Consider the following 15,697-nt stretch of genomic DNA (forward strand, 5'->3'; position numbering starts at 1 on the left):
GTGTCCGTGGGGACGACGGGGCGGCGGGATGGCGGGGGGCGGGACAGTGGGGTGGCCCCACAATTGTCCATTCAGAAGTCTGGAAGCATGGCGGTCTCGAGCTCCTCTAATTGTAAGTTTAAAACCATTCGTAGGGCGCCGCGTCGTTCGTCGTGACCGTCGTAACGTTCCCCACGTGGGTTCGGCGGCCACGGACGGACTTCCGCAGAGCGTTCCGTGTTCATTTTGCGTGCCCGGTGTCACGTGCAGCTTCACGTGTCAGGGGGCCACCCTAGAGAGGGGCGGTGGCCGAAGGTCCGTCGCCGGCCCCGGCCGGAGGTTAGCTGGGGGTCCCGTGGGCACGAGGGATAAGCGAAAGCGTTTCCGGCTGGCCCTGAGATGTGTGGATGGAGATGTCTTTCCCTGAGCTCGGCCTCGGGATGGAAATTCCGGGATCCTCGGGCCTCCGGCTGAGGGGAGAAGGCCCTCGCGTAGAGCCAACCTGGACGGAAGCTCCACCCCAACCCCAGTGCGAGACATGGGGGGGGCGTATGGACGAATCCCATCCTCCCTGCCCCGCCTCCGCACCCCTCCTCTCCATTTCTTGGTCGAAACGGTTTTACAGCCACAGTCGAGGGAGGGTAGAGACAGTCGGGGATAGTTGAGTCACAGACACCAGGTCTCCTTCGGAGCCGCAGCTGCCTTGGCATCAGCAGGAATGAATGTGCCTGTCGAGAGCAGAGAGAAAACGATCCATATCTACATCCCTCATTAGTGGAATCTTTCCCCGTCTCTTTTGAGGACTCATATGAAAAGGATCTATTGCATCAGATTGCTTCTGTTTCTTTGGATGAGTGGTATTTATGGATGTGCCGTTGTTAAGGCTGTTGGAAAATCAGTGTTATTAATATTAGATCTGACTGCTTTTTTCATATTTGCCCAGGCTCCCTGGCTGGCTTCGGTGGCTTCCATTTTTGCCGCGATTCAGGGCGCGGCCGCAGGCTCGCTAATGCTGAATGGGGCGAGTTCTGGCTAACCATCCTTAACGCCCATTGGGTTTTCAGCCCCTGGCTGGGCCCCTTCGCCAAGCCGGATTAGGCTGGCCAGGCTGGTGGGGCTCACAGCCTTGAACTGAAGCAGATGACGTGCCAGTTTGGGGCAAGTCTGTGTGTGTGTGTGTGTGTGTGTGTGTGTGTGTGTGTGTGTGTGTATGTGTGAAGTGGGGTGGGGGGGTGTAGTAAAATATGTGTGCTCTGAGTGTCTTCTGAGGGGTCCTGTGGATTAGGGGGCAATTTTCCTCAAAATGAATGGTTCGAAGAGCCGGAAAGAAGCAGAAATGTTAATCTGGAGGAACCAATGCCTCACCCGACTGTAAATATCTGCCAAACAGATTTTGCCAAATCCCTCTTAGCCCAATTCTTCCCTCCTGGTGGCCAAACTCCCCCCACCCCCCGCCCCCCACTCCACACCCCGAAATGAAGCTAGATGGCAATGCACTTGGGAGAGTGGACGGGGGGGGGGGCGGGGGAGGAACCCTAGCTCTTAAGTCATAAATTGACCAACCCTATTACCGCAAGATCCCTCTGGCATTCTTGCGGGGAAACCCCGTCACCCCAGGGCCCCTCAGAGAGTACCTTTAGAAGCCCATACCCACCTCTCGGCAACGTTTCTTTTCAGTGCAGGAGAAAGAGACGGTGCAAGGAGTTTGTGTACTGGTAATCTTGGAACATTTTTTAATGTCTGTTGCCATCCAGTGGTTGAGATTGAAATATCCAACCTTTTCTTTTTAGCTCCCCGTGAGTCTATGAGGACTTGAATGCCACATGGATTTCGCCCAGTCTGGCTCACAAGGGACTATGCTTTCAACCGCTTTCAACCTCCGCATCAAACAGAAACTCCTTACTCCTTGCTTTGAAGCACTCGATCACCTCGTCCCCTCCTACCTTACCCTCCCTGCTCTCTTACCACACCCCGGCCTGCACACTTCGCTCCTCTAATGCCAACCTACTCACTCTACCTCGATCCCGTCCGTCCCGCCGCCGACCTCTCGCCCACACCCGGCCTCTGGCCTGGAATGCCCTCCCTCGTTATATCCGAGAGACAATCACTCTCCCCACCTTCAAACCTTATTGAAGGCACATCTCCTCCATGAGGCCTTCCCGGACTAGACCCTCATTTGCTTTTCTCCCACTCCCTTCTGCCTCGTCCTTGCACGTGAATTTGCACCCTTTATTCACCTCTTCGTCAGCCTCACCTATGTACATATCCATAATTTATTTTTTTACATTAATGTCCATCTCCCCTCGAGACTACGTATTCATCGTGGGCCCGGAATATGTCTACCAAGTATGTTAAATTGTATCCTCCCAAGCGCTTAGCGCAGTGCTCTGCCCAGTAAGCGCTCAATTTATACAACTGATTGAACTATTGATTGAATGGTAGATTGTGAGCTCCCCGAGGACAGGGAACGTCTGTATTTCTTCTACCGTTCTCTCCCAGTCACTTAGGGAGGGACTCACCATTCCGTGAATATCACTGATAATAATAATAATGAGGATGATAAGGGTATTTGTTAAGCGCTTACTATGTGCCAAGCACTATACTAAGCACTGGGGTAGATACAAGGTAATCAGGTTGTCCCACACGGGTGTCACAGTCTTAATCCCCATTTTATTAATAATAATAATAATAATGTTGGTATTTGTTAAGCGCTTACTATGTGCAGAGCACTGTTCTAAGCGCTGGGGTAGACACGGGGGAATCAGGTTGTCCCACGTGGGGCTCACGGTCTTAATCCCCATTTTACAGATGAGGTAACTGAGGCCCAGAGAAGTGAAGTGACTTGCCCACAGTCACCCAGCTGACAAGCGGCAGAGCCGGGATTCGAACCCATGACCTCTGACTCCAAAGCCTGGGCTCTTTCCACTGAGCTGCTTCTTCATTTTACAGATGAAGTAACTGAGGCCCAGAGAAGTTAAGTGACTTGCCCAGAGTCAAACAGCCGATACGTGGCGGAGCCGGGATTAGAACCCATGACTTCTGATTCCTAAGCCCGGGATCTTTCCACTAAGCCACGCTATGAATTGGCCCTGGGGATCCTCAGAGTTGTCACATAAGATCTCTTAGGCAAATGTTCCGTGCTCAAGAGCACACGCCTTCTTTTCGGAGCAAGAACGTACTTCGTTTTGCCCCCTGAACGTTGTTAGTTTGAACACTAAAGTTGTCACCCAGCCGACCAGACCCTTGATTCACTCTCAGACAACGACTGCTCATCAAGTAAGCAGGAAAATGTAAACTTTATCCCCCTCCCTGCCCGCTCTCCACCACTTCCCCTAACACATGGGCCTGGTGGGTAATTTAAAATGCCTATCAGCTAAGATTGATTTTTCATTTCAAATGGCTCGAGTTTTCTGTATTGAAAATGCCAGTGTCTCCCTGCGGAGAGGCCCATTCGGGGAAAGGAGATTTCCTCCAGAAGATCCCTTTTTTTTTCCTGAATGCTCTCGGGACACCATCGCCTATTGGATTCAAAGGTGTGAGCTCAGGTCTGGTGTGGGCTGGACCGGGAGGAACAGCCACGACCTTCCCTTAAGAAAACAGCCGCAGTTCACCTTCCACAGGAAAAACAGGGAACCTAAACCCTCCTAGGACTGGGCTGGGCCACACCTACTGAATTCTACAGGAGTTTGAAGCCTTTCGGAGAGTTTTCTGCCAGAGAAATGTAGACATCAGTCAGGTGTAGAGCACGGGGTGGAGCGGGCAAGCTGGCTTTGGCTGGGGGGCAAAGCCTTGAAAGCAACTGTAAGGAATATTTGCTTTTGCCAAGAGAAATGGGGAGACAGTGGGTGTTTTTAAGAAGTCACTGTCTCTCTGAGGAAAAAAATTGCTTCAATTTTGCCCAAGAAAGTAAGGGAACAGGTAAGTCCGAAATATTTTTTTTTAGAAGACTTAGAGTGTCTAGGTATTCTAATAGTCTCTTGCCAGAAGCAAAAGTAGGCAGTGCTGATAAAATAGTCATTTTGATGGTATAGATGGAAAGAAAATAATGTACATGAAAAATATTCTCCTTGGTAGGTAGGTATCTGTATGTAGGTATCATGTTTTGATGGAAAAATGAGTTTGGGTTAGAATTTCAAGCAGAACTTTTCTTCCTTCTTACCCTTTATCGCAACTTTTCCCTTCATCGTTAAAAAAGAACTTAATACGGATTTGCTGTCTTTTTTCCCTTTCATATGTGGCCAAGTGTGGTAATCGTGTTAGCAGTACTATTTATTGAGCACTCCCTGAGGTATTATTATTATTTGTTAATGGTATTTGTTAAGTGCTTACTCTATGCCATGCACTGGGGTAGATACAAGATAATCAGGTTGGACACAGTCCATGAACCACCTGGGGTTCACATTTTTAATACCCATTTTGCAGACGAAGGAACTGAGGTACAAAGACTTTACAGAGAAGCAGCATGGCTCAGTGGAGAGAGCTCGGGCTTGGGAGTCAGGGGTCGTGGATTCTAATCCCGGCTCCGCCACTTGTCAGCTGTGTGACTTTGGGCAAGTCACTTAACTTCTCTGGGCCTCAGTTACCTCATCTGTAAAATGGGGATGAAGACTGTGAGCCCCACGTGGGACAACCTGATTACCTGGTATCCCCCTCCAGTGCTTAGGACAGTGCTCGGCACATAGTAAGCGCTTAACAAATACCATTATCATTATTATCTAAGTGACGCGCTCACGGTCACGCAGCAGCCGAGAAGCGGAGCTGGGATTAGAACCTAGGTCCTCTGACTCCCAGGCCCATGCTCTTTCCAGTAGGTCATGCTTCTTCCCTATATAACAATGTAATTATATATTTATAATTATAATATGGTGAGTTTCAGTGCTTGCAGAGTAGGCTAGAATTCACTGGAACGATAGGAGGCCCTGCGGAAGGTGAAAGAATTCGGGACCAGTTGGAAGAGATCCCTATGAGGGGAGGATCCCGGTCTAGTGGCCATCACCTCTCACCTGGGCACCGCAGCAGGTGTGGGCCTAGACCAGGGCAGAAGGACACCCAGTACCTGGACAAGAGAACTTCTGGGATAAAGGAGACCCACCGAGATGACAAGGAGAAAGTGGCACACCCCAGCCCAGTAAACACCTCCAGTTTCGTTTTGTTTTAATGGGTATTTGTTAAGTGCTTTCTATGTGCCAGGCACTGTACTAAGCGCTGGGGTAGATACGAGCTAATCAGCTTGGACGCGGTCCAACACGAGACTCACAGTCTTAATCCGCATCTTGCAAATGAGGGAGCTGACGCATAGAGAAGTGAAGGGACTTGCCCGAGGTCACACAGCAGACAAGTGGCGGAGCTAAAATTAAAACCCGGGTCTTCTGATATTTAAGGCTGTGCTCTTTCCACTGGACACGCTGCTTCTCCAGTTCAGTGTTCCCCACCTTGTAGGAGGTTTTCAGGGGCTGAAATCTGAACCAGGCCCCTTTGAAAACTAAGCTCCACTCCCCCTTGGCCCCGCAAAAAAACTCATAAATCCATATCTAAAGATTTATCGGGAAACAGTCATTTTTTGAACTTAGGAAAATTTCTCAGGGGAGGCCGTTTCCGGTCACTGAGCTGGAGAACTGAGGATGATCTGTAGCCCACACCATTGAGATTTCCAGGCGAAAGGGGATCTGCTTTTCCTGAGACATCCACCCTGCAATGTTGGGAATGCCCAACAAAGGGAGGACCTCCCTTTTTCAGGACCCCCGGTCCTATCGTCTGGGATTCGACTTCCATTCTTCACCAGCTAAGCTCTGTATACTCGCAACTACCTGCCCATATCGACTAAGTCATGTACACATCCTCTTTTCTTTCTTCCTCCTCTCTGTAAATTATTTCAGGCTGAAAGGTCCTTGTGGGCAGGGATCAGGGCTACAGCATGGCGTAACGGGTAGAGCACGGGCCTGGGAGTCAGAAGGTCATGGGTTCTGATCCACACTCCACCACTTGTCTGCTGTGTGACCCTGGGCAAGGCACTTCACTTCTCTGGGCCTCAGTTCTCTCATCTGTAAAATGGGGGTTGAGACTGTGAGCCCCCTGTGGGACAGGGATTGTGTCCAACCCCATTTGCTTGTATCCCCCCCAGCGCTTAGTCAGTGCGGAACACATAGTAAGCGCTTAACAAATACCACAATTATTATTATTATTAGTTACCCTATTGTACTCTCCCAAGCGGTTAGTACGGTGTCCTCTGTGAGCACAGTAGGCCCTCAGTCAATAGGAATGATGGATAGACTGGTCAGAATATCTGACCACGTGGGATCGGCAAGCACCTCGACTATTGACCCTTCTGCGGCTGAGGATGACTGCCTAGCTTTTCTCCTCCCCAGGGTCAGTGTCCGGCTGGTGGAAGCAGGGCTTCTTGTAGCTCTTCGCCGAGGGTGGGAGGAAATGTAATGGTGGCCGGGTAATAATAATAGTAATAACTGCGGTGTTTGTTAAGCGCTTACTGTGTGCCAGGCCCTTTGCTAAGCGCTGGGGTGAGTACAAGCAAATCGGATTGGACACAGTCCGTGTCCCACACGGGGCTCATAGTCTTAATCCTCATTTGACAGATGAAGGAACCGAGGCACCGAGAAGTGAAGTGACTTGCCCGAGGTCACACAGCACGGTACTTTGGATTGGCCAGCCCACAGTGCTTCTCTGAATCGAGACCATCCGGGCTTGGCCCCTTAGAGCTCAGAGCATTTCATTCATTCATTCGTTCGGTCGTATTTATTGAGTGCTCACTGTGTGCAGAGCACTGTACTGAGCACTGGGGAAAGCACAGTACGGCAATAAAGAGAGACGATTCCTGACTACAACAAGCTCACAGTCTAGAAGGGGGGAGACAGACATCAATACAAGGAAGCAGTCATCAAAATAGATAAAATCACAGATATATACCTAAGTGCTGTGGGGATTCTGTTTTGGCCCAATTTTGGATGGTTCTGGAAAGGGCAGGGCCAGGCTCTGTGAGCGGCAGCACGGAGCCAGCCAAGAGCGACGTTGAGCGGGAGGGAAAGTGACGAGCAGCCAGGCCTAGAGCTGCCATAGGCTTGTGCCTGCAGCCAGCGGGGACCACTGCACTTCACCATCTGGGCGGAACTGCCTTGCACAGAGATTGGAGAAGGGAAGCAGATCTGTTTCTCAGCGCCGGCAGCCTTCCGAGGGGAGGCTGCTGTTGCTACGGCGACCGGAGAAGCAGATTTCCGCCGCTCTACCACAGGGACCTTGTTTTGAACAGATTCTTGGAGGGGGGTGGCATTGCCTCCCTTTTCCACCTGGGTCAAATGGGCACATTCCGAGTGGGGGGCGAATATAAGGGGCCGCCGCCTGGAGCCGTAACCACGCGGGGCTCGGTGTTACCTGCGAGTTTCAGTGGGCCGGCTCTGTGGGCAGCGCTAATCCCGAGCCTGTCGCGGAGCAGGAGGAAGTGTTAGTTTAATATTCGGTGCCACCTGCCGCTCGCTCTCCGGCCGTGGCTCCGTCTGCCTCCCTGGTGGTTTCCATCGATGCAATGCCACCTGTCGTTGAAAATCGGAGCCACGGGAAGGTCTTTTTTTATGGTATCCGTTAAGCGCTTAGTATGTGTCAAGCACTGTTCTAAGCTCTGGGGTAGAGACCAGTGAGTTGGGTTGGAGACAGTCCCTGTACCTCCTGAAGCTCGCACTCTAAATAGGAGGGAGGACAGGAGAACTGAGGCACACAATCGTAAAGGGACTTGCCCAAGGTCACACAGCAAGCAGTTGGCAGACGGGATTCGTACCCAGGCCTGCGCTCTTCCCGCTAGGCCACGCTGCTTCTCCGGCTGGGTGCCGGGTGGGAGGCGGTTATCCGTGGGCCCGGTCCCACGAGCTGCCGATTTTCATTTTCTCCATCCATCAACCCATCTCTGGTGCATACGGAGGCCCCTCCCCACCTTCAGATCTGCCACCCCTCAGCTCTTCCCTCTCCACAATCTCTTGAAATCCCACGTCTTCCTCCCCAGTGGATTTTTCTCCTCCCTAGGTCACATCGTCCCTAGATTCACCTCAGCACTTCTGCGCTCACTACTTCTCTCGGCAATTTTCTTGACATACTCTGCCGTTTGAGCACTGCTTCCTCCTATTTGCGAATTATTTTATGTCTGTCTGCCCTACTAGGTGGAGACCTCCTTGTGGAAAGGGATCATGTCTTCTAGTGCTCTGCCCACTAAGCACCGTGATACATCCCCACTCTCATGGCACTTACATAGCCTTCTACTCTGCTTCCTCTCTGCCCTATAATTTCATGCCCGTCCCTCCCCACTAGATTAAAGCTCCTCGATCGTGTCTACCAACTCCATTATACTCTCCCAAACATTTAGTACAATGCTCCGCACAAGGCAATAACCATGAGCGATTGATCGGCCTGACGGTCGGTAAATACTAACGATCAATTGCTTTAAGAGCTTGGAAGAGTAAAACAGAAGCAAGACTCAGCAGGACCCAGCACAGTGCCCCGTGCATAGATGCCACTCAACAAACCATAGTTGATGAGGTGGAGCTCTGCGGGGAGAACCGCTGGCTCTCTTTCTCCAAGGTGACTAGATGTGGCTTTTGCAGAACGAGAACCGGGTCAGTTGACTCGCATGCCAGCCACTGCCCCCGGGGCCAATTCATCTCCAAGTCCCGTCCCCAGAACAGGGATCTGTGACATTAGAAAACAGATGGTCCACCACCTTTGGCGGACTCCTCTGATACCAAGGCCCAGTGAGCTCCGAATTGTAGTGTTTTAGCCAAAGAGCAAGTGTCAGAGGGTAGGTGTGGGAAATCACTAGCCTCTTCTGTTATTTAATCCGCAGTGGAGCTACCATCAGTCTGAGAGAAAGCTCTCCCAGGTACAGCTCAGCACAATCACCTGGCACGGAGAGAAAGACACACTGTGTCCTTCCCTCAGACGCTTCTCAAGTCTTTGCTGATGTAATGGCAACGATTCCTCTACTTTGTGATTCGGGCCTTTTGAGCTGTATTTCCTTCATTCCTTAACCATCTGTTTGGAGAGGGAGAGTGTAAGAGAATAGCCCTAAAGCAGGAGGAGGGACTAAAGGCTGGATGGTCGAGTTGGGCACATCTAACCTTTCAGGAAGCACAGCTGGGGTGGGCAGTGGCGGGCAGCGAACAGATTTGCACTCATTTCTCTAGGAATATCAGTTCATTTAAGGGACCGGGGAAGGGTTCAGGGATCGTGATAGAGACACCTTTGCTTGTGGCACTTAATCCTGAAAGAGTTTAGAAAAGCACCTCACAGAGAGTGATCCAGCACCCTCAGGAATATGCCCGGTGTTTCCTTTGTTACATAGCAAGAGTCCAAGAGCATCGTTTGCCTCCTCAGGCTGGTTCGGTTCACCCCCTGCTTCAGATCTGTTCCCCTTTTCGCTTCTAACAGCTGGATTTGCTAAAGTATGTTTCTCACAACTTCTATAGCAAAGATGGGTCCACCCCCCCCCCCCCCGGAAATTCCTTTTGAAAAATTAGACAGTTTGTCCGACAGCAAATTTGCCTTGACACATATTTAGCTGGAATGAATTCAACGACATGATTGTTGTTCAAAAGGAAGAAACAGTGATTCCAGTTATCCTCTGGAGTAAGTATTAGCAACCCAGACAAGGGCCAGAGTCAGAAAGTAGAAGGCTTAAAGGGAAAAGTCACATCTGGCCCGTCCAATTGCTGCTGGAATAATAATCGTAATAGCTGAAATCGTAGCATTTGTTAAGTGCCAAGCACCGCACTAAGCACTGGAGTAGATACCACCACTAGGGGATCTGATCATTGTCCACAAGGAGAGAAAACTCAACACCCTTACAAAGAGCAAGTTCAAAGCATAAAATAAAATGTCCTGTGAGCCGATGACGGCTTCTTGGCTTCTAGTGAAGAGACCACGGGGTTCTGGGAAGGGATTCAGGGTCCGTCTCCTCGACCCCCCTTTCCCCGGCCCTCTCCCCGCATAGATGGAGGCGGGGGCGGAGAGCAGCGTATGCCCCAGGGCAAGGGGAAGACCCATCCATCTGGCTTCCTGCTCGCCACGCTCTCAGTCCCAGCAAGATGCACGGAGCTCCGTCTGCCCAAGTGATGGGAGTTTGCCCGTTGGAAGGGCCACTCGGCATAATTGATCCTTCTTTTACGTTTCAGAGCAGATGGCCAACCCACTTCAAAATAGGAGAGTGGCTGTTTGAAAATACCTCTCTATCTGGACGGAGAAGGCGCTGAGCACTGAGGAGGACCAGACCCAGGGAATATCCTTGAAAGGCAGATCTGGATGGGGGTTATCTCTTCGGCCTCTAAGTGGCTAAGTGAAGAGATTGGTTCCCTGACTTAGATTCATTCTCTCCCCAGAATCAATCGGCCTATTTTTAAATCAGCCAATCAATGGTGTCTATTGAGTGCCTGCTGTGTGCCGAGCACCGTGCTAAGCGCTCGGGAGAGTACAGTGCAACAGAATTGGCGGACACGTCCCCTTCCCCTGACCAACTTCCATAAGAAGCGTTTTCCAGGCAGAGGGCATTATAAGGTCCTCAAGGGCAGGGACCAGGCCTTCTCTTTTGAGTGTGTGCTTCCAGACACCTAGGACAGGGCTCCGCACATAGTCGGCCCCCAGATTTCCAGGCAGAGAGTCCTGAGGATCGAGAGATGTTCAGGGTAGTTTAAAGCAAGTCTTCTTCTGTTTAGCTTCATCACTCTGAAGAGAGCAGGAGGAAGATATTGATGTCTGGGGATCGGGATTCAGTGTTTCCTGAGTTATGCGCTTCACTTTTTGGCCGGGGGAAAAACGCTTTCTGGGAATTTAAAGCACTAACACAGTTTCCCGATTGAAACGCGCTGCACTGATCGGTTCACGACTGTCTGTTGTGTAAATGCAAGTGTATAGGCTTGGCTGATGGCGCGTTATCCAACTCAGAATGGAAAGAGAGCATCTCCCCCAAATTCAGTAGGTGGTAATTCGAAATCCCAGCGTCATCGTAACTCCAACAGGGCAGAGCCAGGGAACGCTCCCGCCCAAAGCCTGCCAGGATGATAGACGGGAAAAGTTCTTCCACTTTAGGGCTCGAAGGATCAGTTTAGGCTACGGCCATGACTTCGACCAACCCGACCACGACTCCACTCCTTGCGTAGGCTGTCGGCTGGACTGTTATCCCGACCACCACCCCTCAGGCTCGGGACCTCTGGGCCCCTCCGGGCGTATGACGCTGCGGGCGACTGGCAGACGGGAGGGCTGGCACTCGGGGTCATCCGAGCCGCGCCCGTTCCCCTTCCTCTAGGCCACCGCGCCGTTTGCCCCCAGGTTGTCGGAAGTCTTTCGAACCCGGAGGTTTGGGGCAGGGTGGGAAACCGGCATCCTCAATCAGGACCCACAGCACAGCCGTGACTGAGGAAAGACCCTTTGGGGGCCAGGAAGCGTTTAAGCCCAGGGCGTGCAGGGATGCGTCCCGTTCCGTCGGCTTTAAGGCGCTCAGTCCACTCTGTTCCCCTTACCCATCCTCGCTCCTCTCCCGCTTGGCTCCTCTAATATCGACCTACTCGCTTTGCCCCTCTCTGGTGTCCCTCACCCACTGACCCTTTGCTCACATCCTCCCTCCCGCCCCAAACTGCCTCCCCTTCCATACGGGACAGACCACGGCTCTCTCATCTCCAAAACCCTACCGAAATCCCATCTCCTACAGGAAACCTTCCCCGACTTAAACCCGCCGGCACATCCTCACCCTAGGCCGCCGCTCCGACCGGTACTGTGTTTTAGAGTCCGTCTACGGGGTGAACCCCGGGGCAGGGTCGATCATTAGAGACGCCGTCGTCATCTCCTAAATCCGTCCTAGTACAGCGCTCTGCACGCAGCAAGCGCTCAGTGAATACCACCGATGGACGGATCCGGGTACGCGAGGCCGGTGGGCCTTCGACTCCAAAGGGGGGCCGGTCCTCCGGCCAAGGCGGGGATGGGGGGGCGTCTCGATGGTCCTCGAGAATTTTCCAGAACATTAACCCCTCACCTGCGGGCGCAACTGAGAGAGGCCCCTCCCTCCCTCCTTCCCCCACCCCCCCCCCCGGGCTGATTGTCGCCCACGCCCCGGCTTGTTTTTGCCCGCCTGTCGTCGGGAGCCTTAACCCTTCGTGGGGCTTCTCTGCGGAGAAGCTTTTCATTTGCCAGGCGACTGCATCCCCTCCCCTGGATGCCCGGCAGCTCCCCTCCGGCCCCTTCCAGCTCCCCACTCTCTCTCTCTCCTCCTCCCCCCTCCAGCTCCCCGGGGCGAGCCCATCGCCAACCTGATTTGCTGCAGTGGAGACCGCAGCGCTGACAATCGTCCCACCTCCTCCTCTTCCTCCTCCTCCCGCCCCTCGCCCCTCGCCCCTTTCCGAAGGCGGCTCCGAGGACCAGCCGGCTCCCGGTCGGGCGTGAGCCGGGGCTGCTAGCCCAGCCCTCGGCTAGCCCCCCACCCCGCCCCCGACCCCCAGCAGCATGCAGCCCGCCGGCCCCCACGCCGGCAAGATGGACTGCCTGTGGACCGGCTGGAAGCGGCAGGGTATTTATTGAGGATCGGGCGGGGGGTCCGGGGTGGGGGGAGGTCCTGGGGGGGGTGGGCAGCTGCGGGGTGGCCCGGTTGCGGAGGGCCGCGCCCAGCCGGCCCGCTCGCCCGCTTTGTCGCTTCGGTCGCCCCCCAGAGCCCATTGTGACGTCGCGGCCCCGCCCTGGGGCCGTCGGGGAGGGCCCGGGGGGGTCGGACGGAGGGGCCCGGGGGGGGGGGGACCCGGAGGGGCCCGGGGGCCCCCGAGCCCGCGGCTCTGGGACAATGGGGGGGGGGGGGAGCCCCGCGGGTCGGTCCGCCGGGCGGCCAGGTGATGCCGGCCAACCCCCGGGCACCGCTGGGTGTGGCCCCCCTCCCCTCCCCTCCCCTCCCTCCCTCTTGTCTCCTCTGCCCCAATCCGCTCTCCTCCCCTCTCTTCTCTCCCTTGTTCTCTTCCCTTTCCTCTTCTCTCCCTCTTCCTCCTTTTTCCTCTCTTCTTCTCCGATTCCTTCTCCTCTCCCCTTTTTTCTCCCCTGTCCTCCTTTCCCCCTTCTCCTCTCCCCTCTTCTCTCCCCTCTCTCTTCTCCCCTCTTCTCCTTTCTCCCCTCTCCTCTCCCCTCTCCTCTCCCCATTCTCTTCTCGTCTCCTTTTCCCCTTCTCCTCTCCCTTCTTCTCTCCCCTCTCTTTCCCCTCTTCTCCTTTCCCCCTTCTCTCCCCTCTCCTCGCCCCCCTCTTCTCCTTTCCCCCTTCTCCTCTCCCCCCCGTCTTCTCCCCTCTTCTCCTTTCCCCCATCTCCTCTCCCTTCTTCTCTCCCCTCTCTCTTCTCCCTTCTTCTCCTTTCCCCCTTCTCCTCCCTCTTCTCTCCCCTCTGTCTTCTCCCCTCTTCTCCTTACCCTCCTCTTCCCCCCTCTTCTCCTCTCCCCTCACCTCTTTTCCTCCTCCTTTTCTCTTTCCCTCTCCTCTTTCCTCTCTTTTCCCCTCTTCTCCTCTCCCCCCTCTTCCTCTCCACTTCCCTCCCTCCCTCTCCTCTCTTCCTTCTTCTCATCTCCTCTCCCTTTGCCTCCCCTTCTTCTTTCCTCCTCTCCCCTCCCGTCGGATTGCTTTTCAGCCATTTTTTATTCAGCCTCAATCTTTCCAGCCAGCACCACCCCTTTGTTGTGGCAGGAGATTGGGGAGCCGACTGGCTCAGGGAAGAGATTAAAGTGAAGGAGGAAGCAGAGGAGGAGGAGGAGGAGGAGGAGAGGGAGAAAATAAGGGCTGCAATTCTGGCCAGCAGCCAGAGAATCCTTTCCCATTTCAAAGATGCTACTGAGGAAAAGCCACGTTCACCTTTCCTCTCAAGCCATCCTGCAGATCCTCAAAGGGACTAAGCTCATCCTGCCTACTGTGTGCAGAGCACTGCGTGAAGCATCAAGGTCTCCTGCCTGCTTTGGAGTAGGTTTGGCCCGGTTTTCAAAAAGGAAGGAGCTGCTCTGCACCTTTAGGTTTAAGACAGCTGCACCTTTGGTTTGGTGTTTGGGGATCGCAGAGCGAGAGACCGCTCTCCCTGTCAGATTCCGAGCGCGCTGACCGGTAGACCGTTGGAAGGCGTGAGTTTGCAAGTGCAAAGCCAAATGGGTTCGGAGCCCCATTTGTGGCAGCCGAGAGTGAGGGGCCCCGACCTTTGCCCCGCGCCTCAGCTTGGCAGGATTTTGGCAGTTTGGGGATTTTCTTGTAACTTTATGTTGTGGGAATTTTCACCTCCAGCAAAGCCAATATTTAAGGTGATGCTTTCTCTGAAAAGTGGCCACTCGCAAAATCCGGTCCCGTGCTTCCTGGCATGGTCATTTGATTTACCCTTTTGCACCTGCTCCTTGTAACGGTGGAGGGGAAGCAGCGTGGCCTAGTGGATAGAGCATGGGCATGGAAGTCAGAAGGACCTGGATTCTAATCCCAGCTCTGCCACTTGTCTGCCGGGTGACCTTGGGCAAATCACTTCACTTCTCTGGGCCTCAGTTACCTCATCTGTAAAATGGGGATTAATACCGTGAACCCATTTGTGGGGCCTGAACCGAATCCAACCTGATTATCTTGTATCTACCCCGGACACATAGTGAGGGCTTAACAGATACCATAAACAGGTGGGGTGGAAATCCTATAATGGTTCTACTATCTGTAATGCCGGACCCTGTTTAGTTACTCAAAAACAGTTCTTCATTTAAATTAATTTAAAATGGCCTTAACACTGGAAAAAAAATGTTCTTTTGGCTGGGAAAACAAAGGGAAAAAATACCCTATTTATTTTCCTGCCTACTCTCTAAATGACATGCATCAGGTTTTCCTCCTTCATTAGAGATCTTGAGAGGATTAACTCCTTCACTTGAAGCGTTTCAAACCTTTTCATTGAACAATAATCTCTAAATGTCCAGAGCAGCAGCATTAATTTTAACATTATCAAAACTGCAATGTTCAGACACGCCACAGAGAAAAAGAAACTGAGAATTACCAGATAAACAAAATGCTGCATTTTCTGAGAGCCACTCCTCCAGGTATCGTGGTCTCTAATCCATTATTTGTTTCATTCCTGCACCTTCTGAAATGGCTCTCTTCTTGGACCAAGGCGAGAGGAGGCAGAGGAGAATCTCAATCTGCAGATTGGTGTTGTGCAAAGCAGCGGATATGGCGATAAGTATAATTTAGTGGAGGCCGGGAGCACAAGTAAGAGAATCAGTGGTGTGTTATTCGTCTGAGGATGGAGGGAAGGAAGATTTAGCTTAAAATGGCTTCCTCCATCTTCAGATGTTTCTGAGGTATTCCAGGTTCTGTGAAGAAACGGCAAGAATGGAATGTGCTCAAACGAATTGCAACGAATCATGAAGATCAGCGTGTCTGTTTAGAATCTTAACATTCATTTTGGCGACACGTTTCGTCCCTGCTGGGAGGAAGGACTTTTAGCTCGAAAAAGCTAATGTCCACCCATTTGTCCTCTGCTCTCCAGGACTGTTACTGCCTTTTGGGAATGGAGGGCAGCGTGAAAAACCAGACAACCCCGTGGGGCTATGGCTCTCAGCACAACAAGCAGTATATTTCTGGTTCTCAGGGACAGCGTTATTTTGTTGTAATTAGCTGGATGATTTTGATGGTTTAGACCAAAGATAATAGGAAGCCAAAAGCCTAAGCTAGGGTCAGAGGCAAAGCTGGCAGTGGAGC

General features: G+C 52.7%; 1 protein-coding gene and 1 long non-coding RNA gene across 4 annotated transcripts in view; one reads left to right on the forward strand and one right to left on the reverse strand.

Annotated features, from left to right (window-relative positions):
* RTN1 (reticulon 1) overlaps positions 1–15,697 on the forward strand; it is a 46,417-nt gene that overhangs the window by 17,348 nt on the left and 13,372 nt on the right. Inside the window, exon 1 of one of the 3 annotated variants that reach the window (XM_007659531.4) lies at positions 12,362–12,526. The exons of the other annotated variants lie outside the window; for them this stretch is intronic. Coding sequence (XP_007657721.1) covers positions 12,463–12,526 — 64 coding nt within the window. The 5' untranslated portion in view covers positions 12,362–12,462. Of the gene's footprint in view, positions 1–12,361; positions 12,527–15,697 lie in introns of those variants that run through there. 3 annotated transcript variants of the gene reach the window in all.
* LOC114816374 lies at positions 89–12,331 on the reverse strand. The gene is made up of 3 exons (XR_003764142.2): positions 12,270–12,331; positions 7,363–7,520; positions 89–707 (listed from the first exon to the last, which is right to left on the reverse strand). It is a non-coding gene; the product is annotated as an uncharacterized LOC114816374 (long non-coding RNA).

This window comes from Ornithorhynchus anatinus, chromosome 14 (assembly GCF_004115215.2).
Source record: "Ornithorhynchus anatinus isolate Pmale09 chromosome 14, mOrnAna1.pri.v4, whole genome shotgun sequence".
Classification (NCBI taxonomy): domain Eukaryota; kingdom Metazoa; phylum Chordata; class Mammalia; order Monotremata; family Ornithorhynchidae; genus Ornithorhynchus; species Ornithorhynchus anatinus.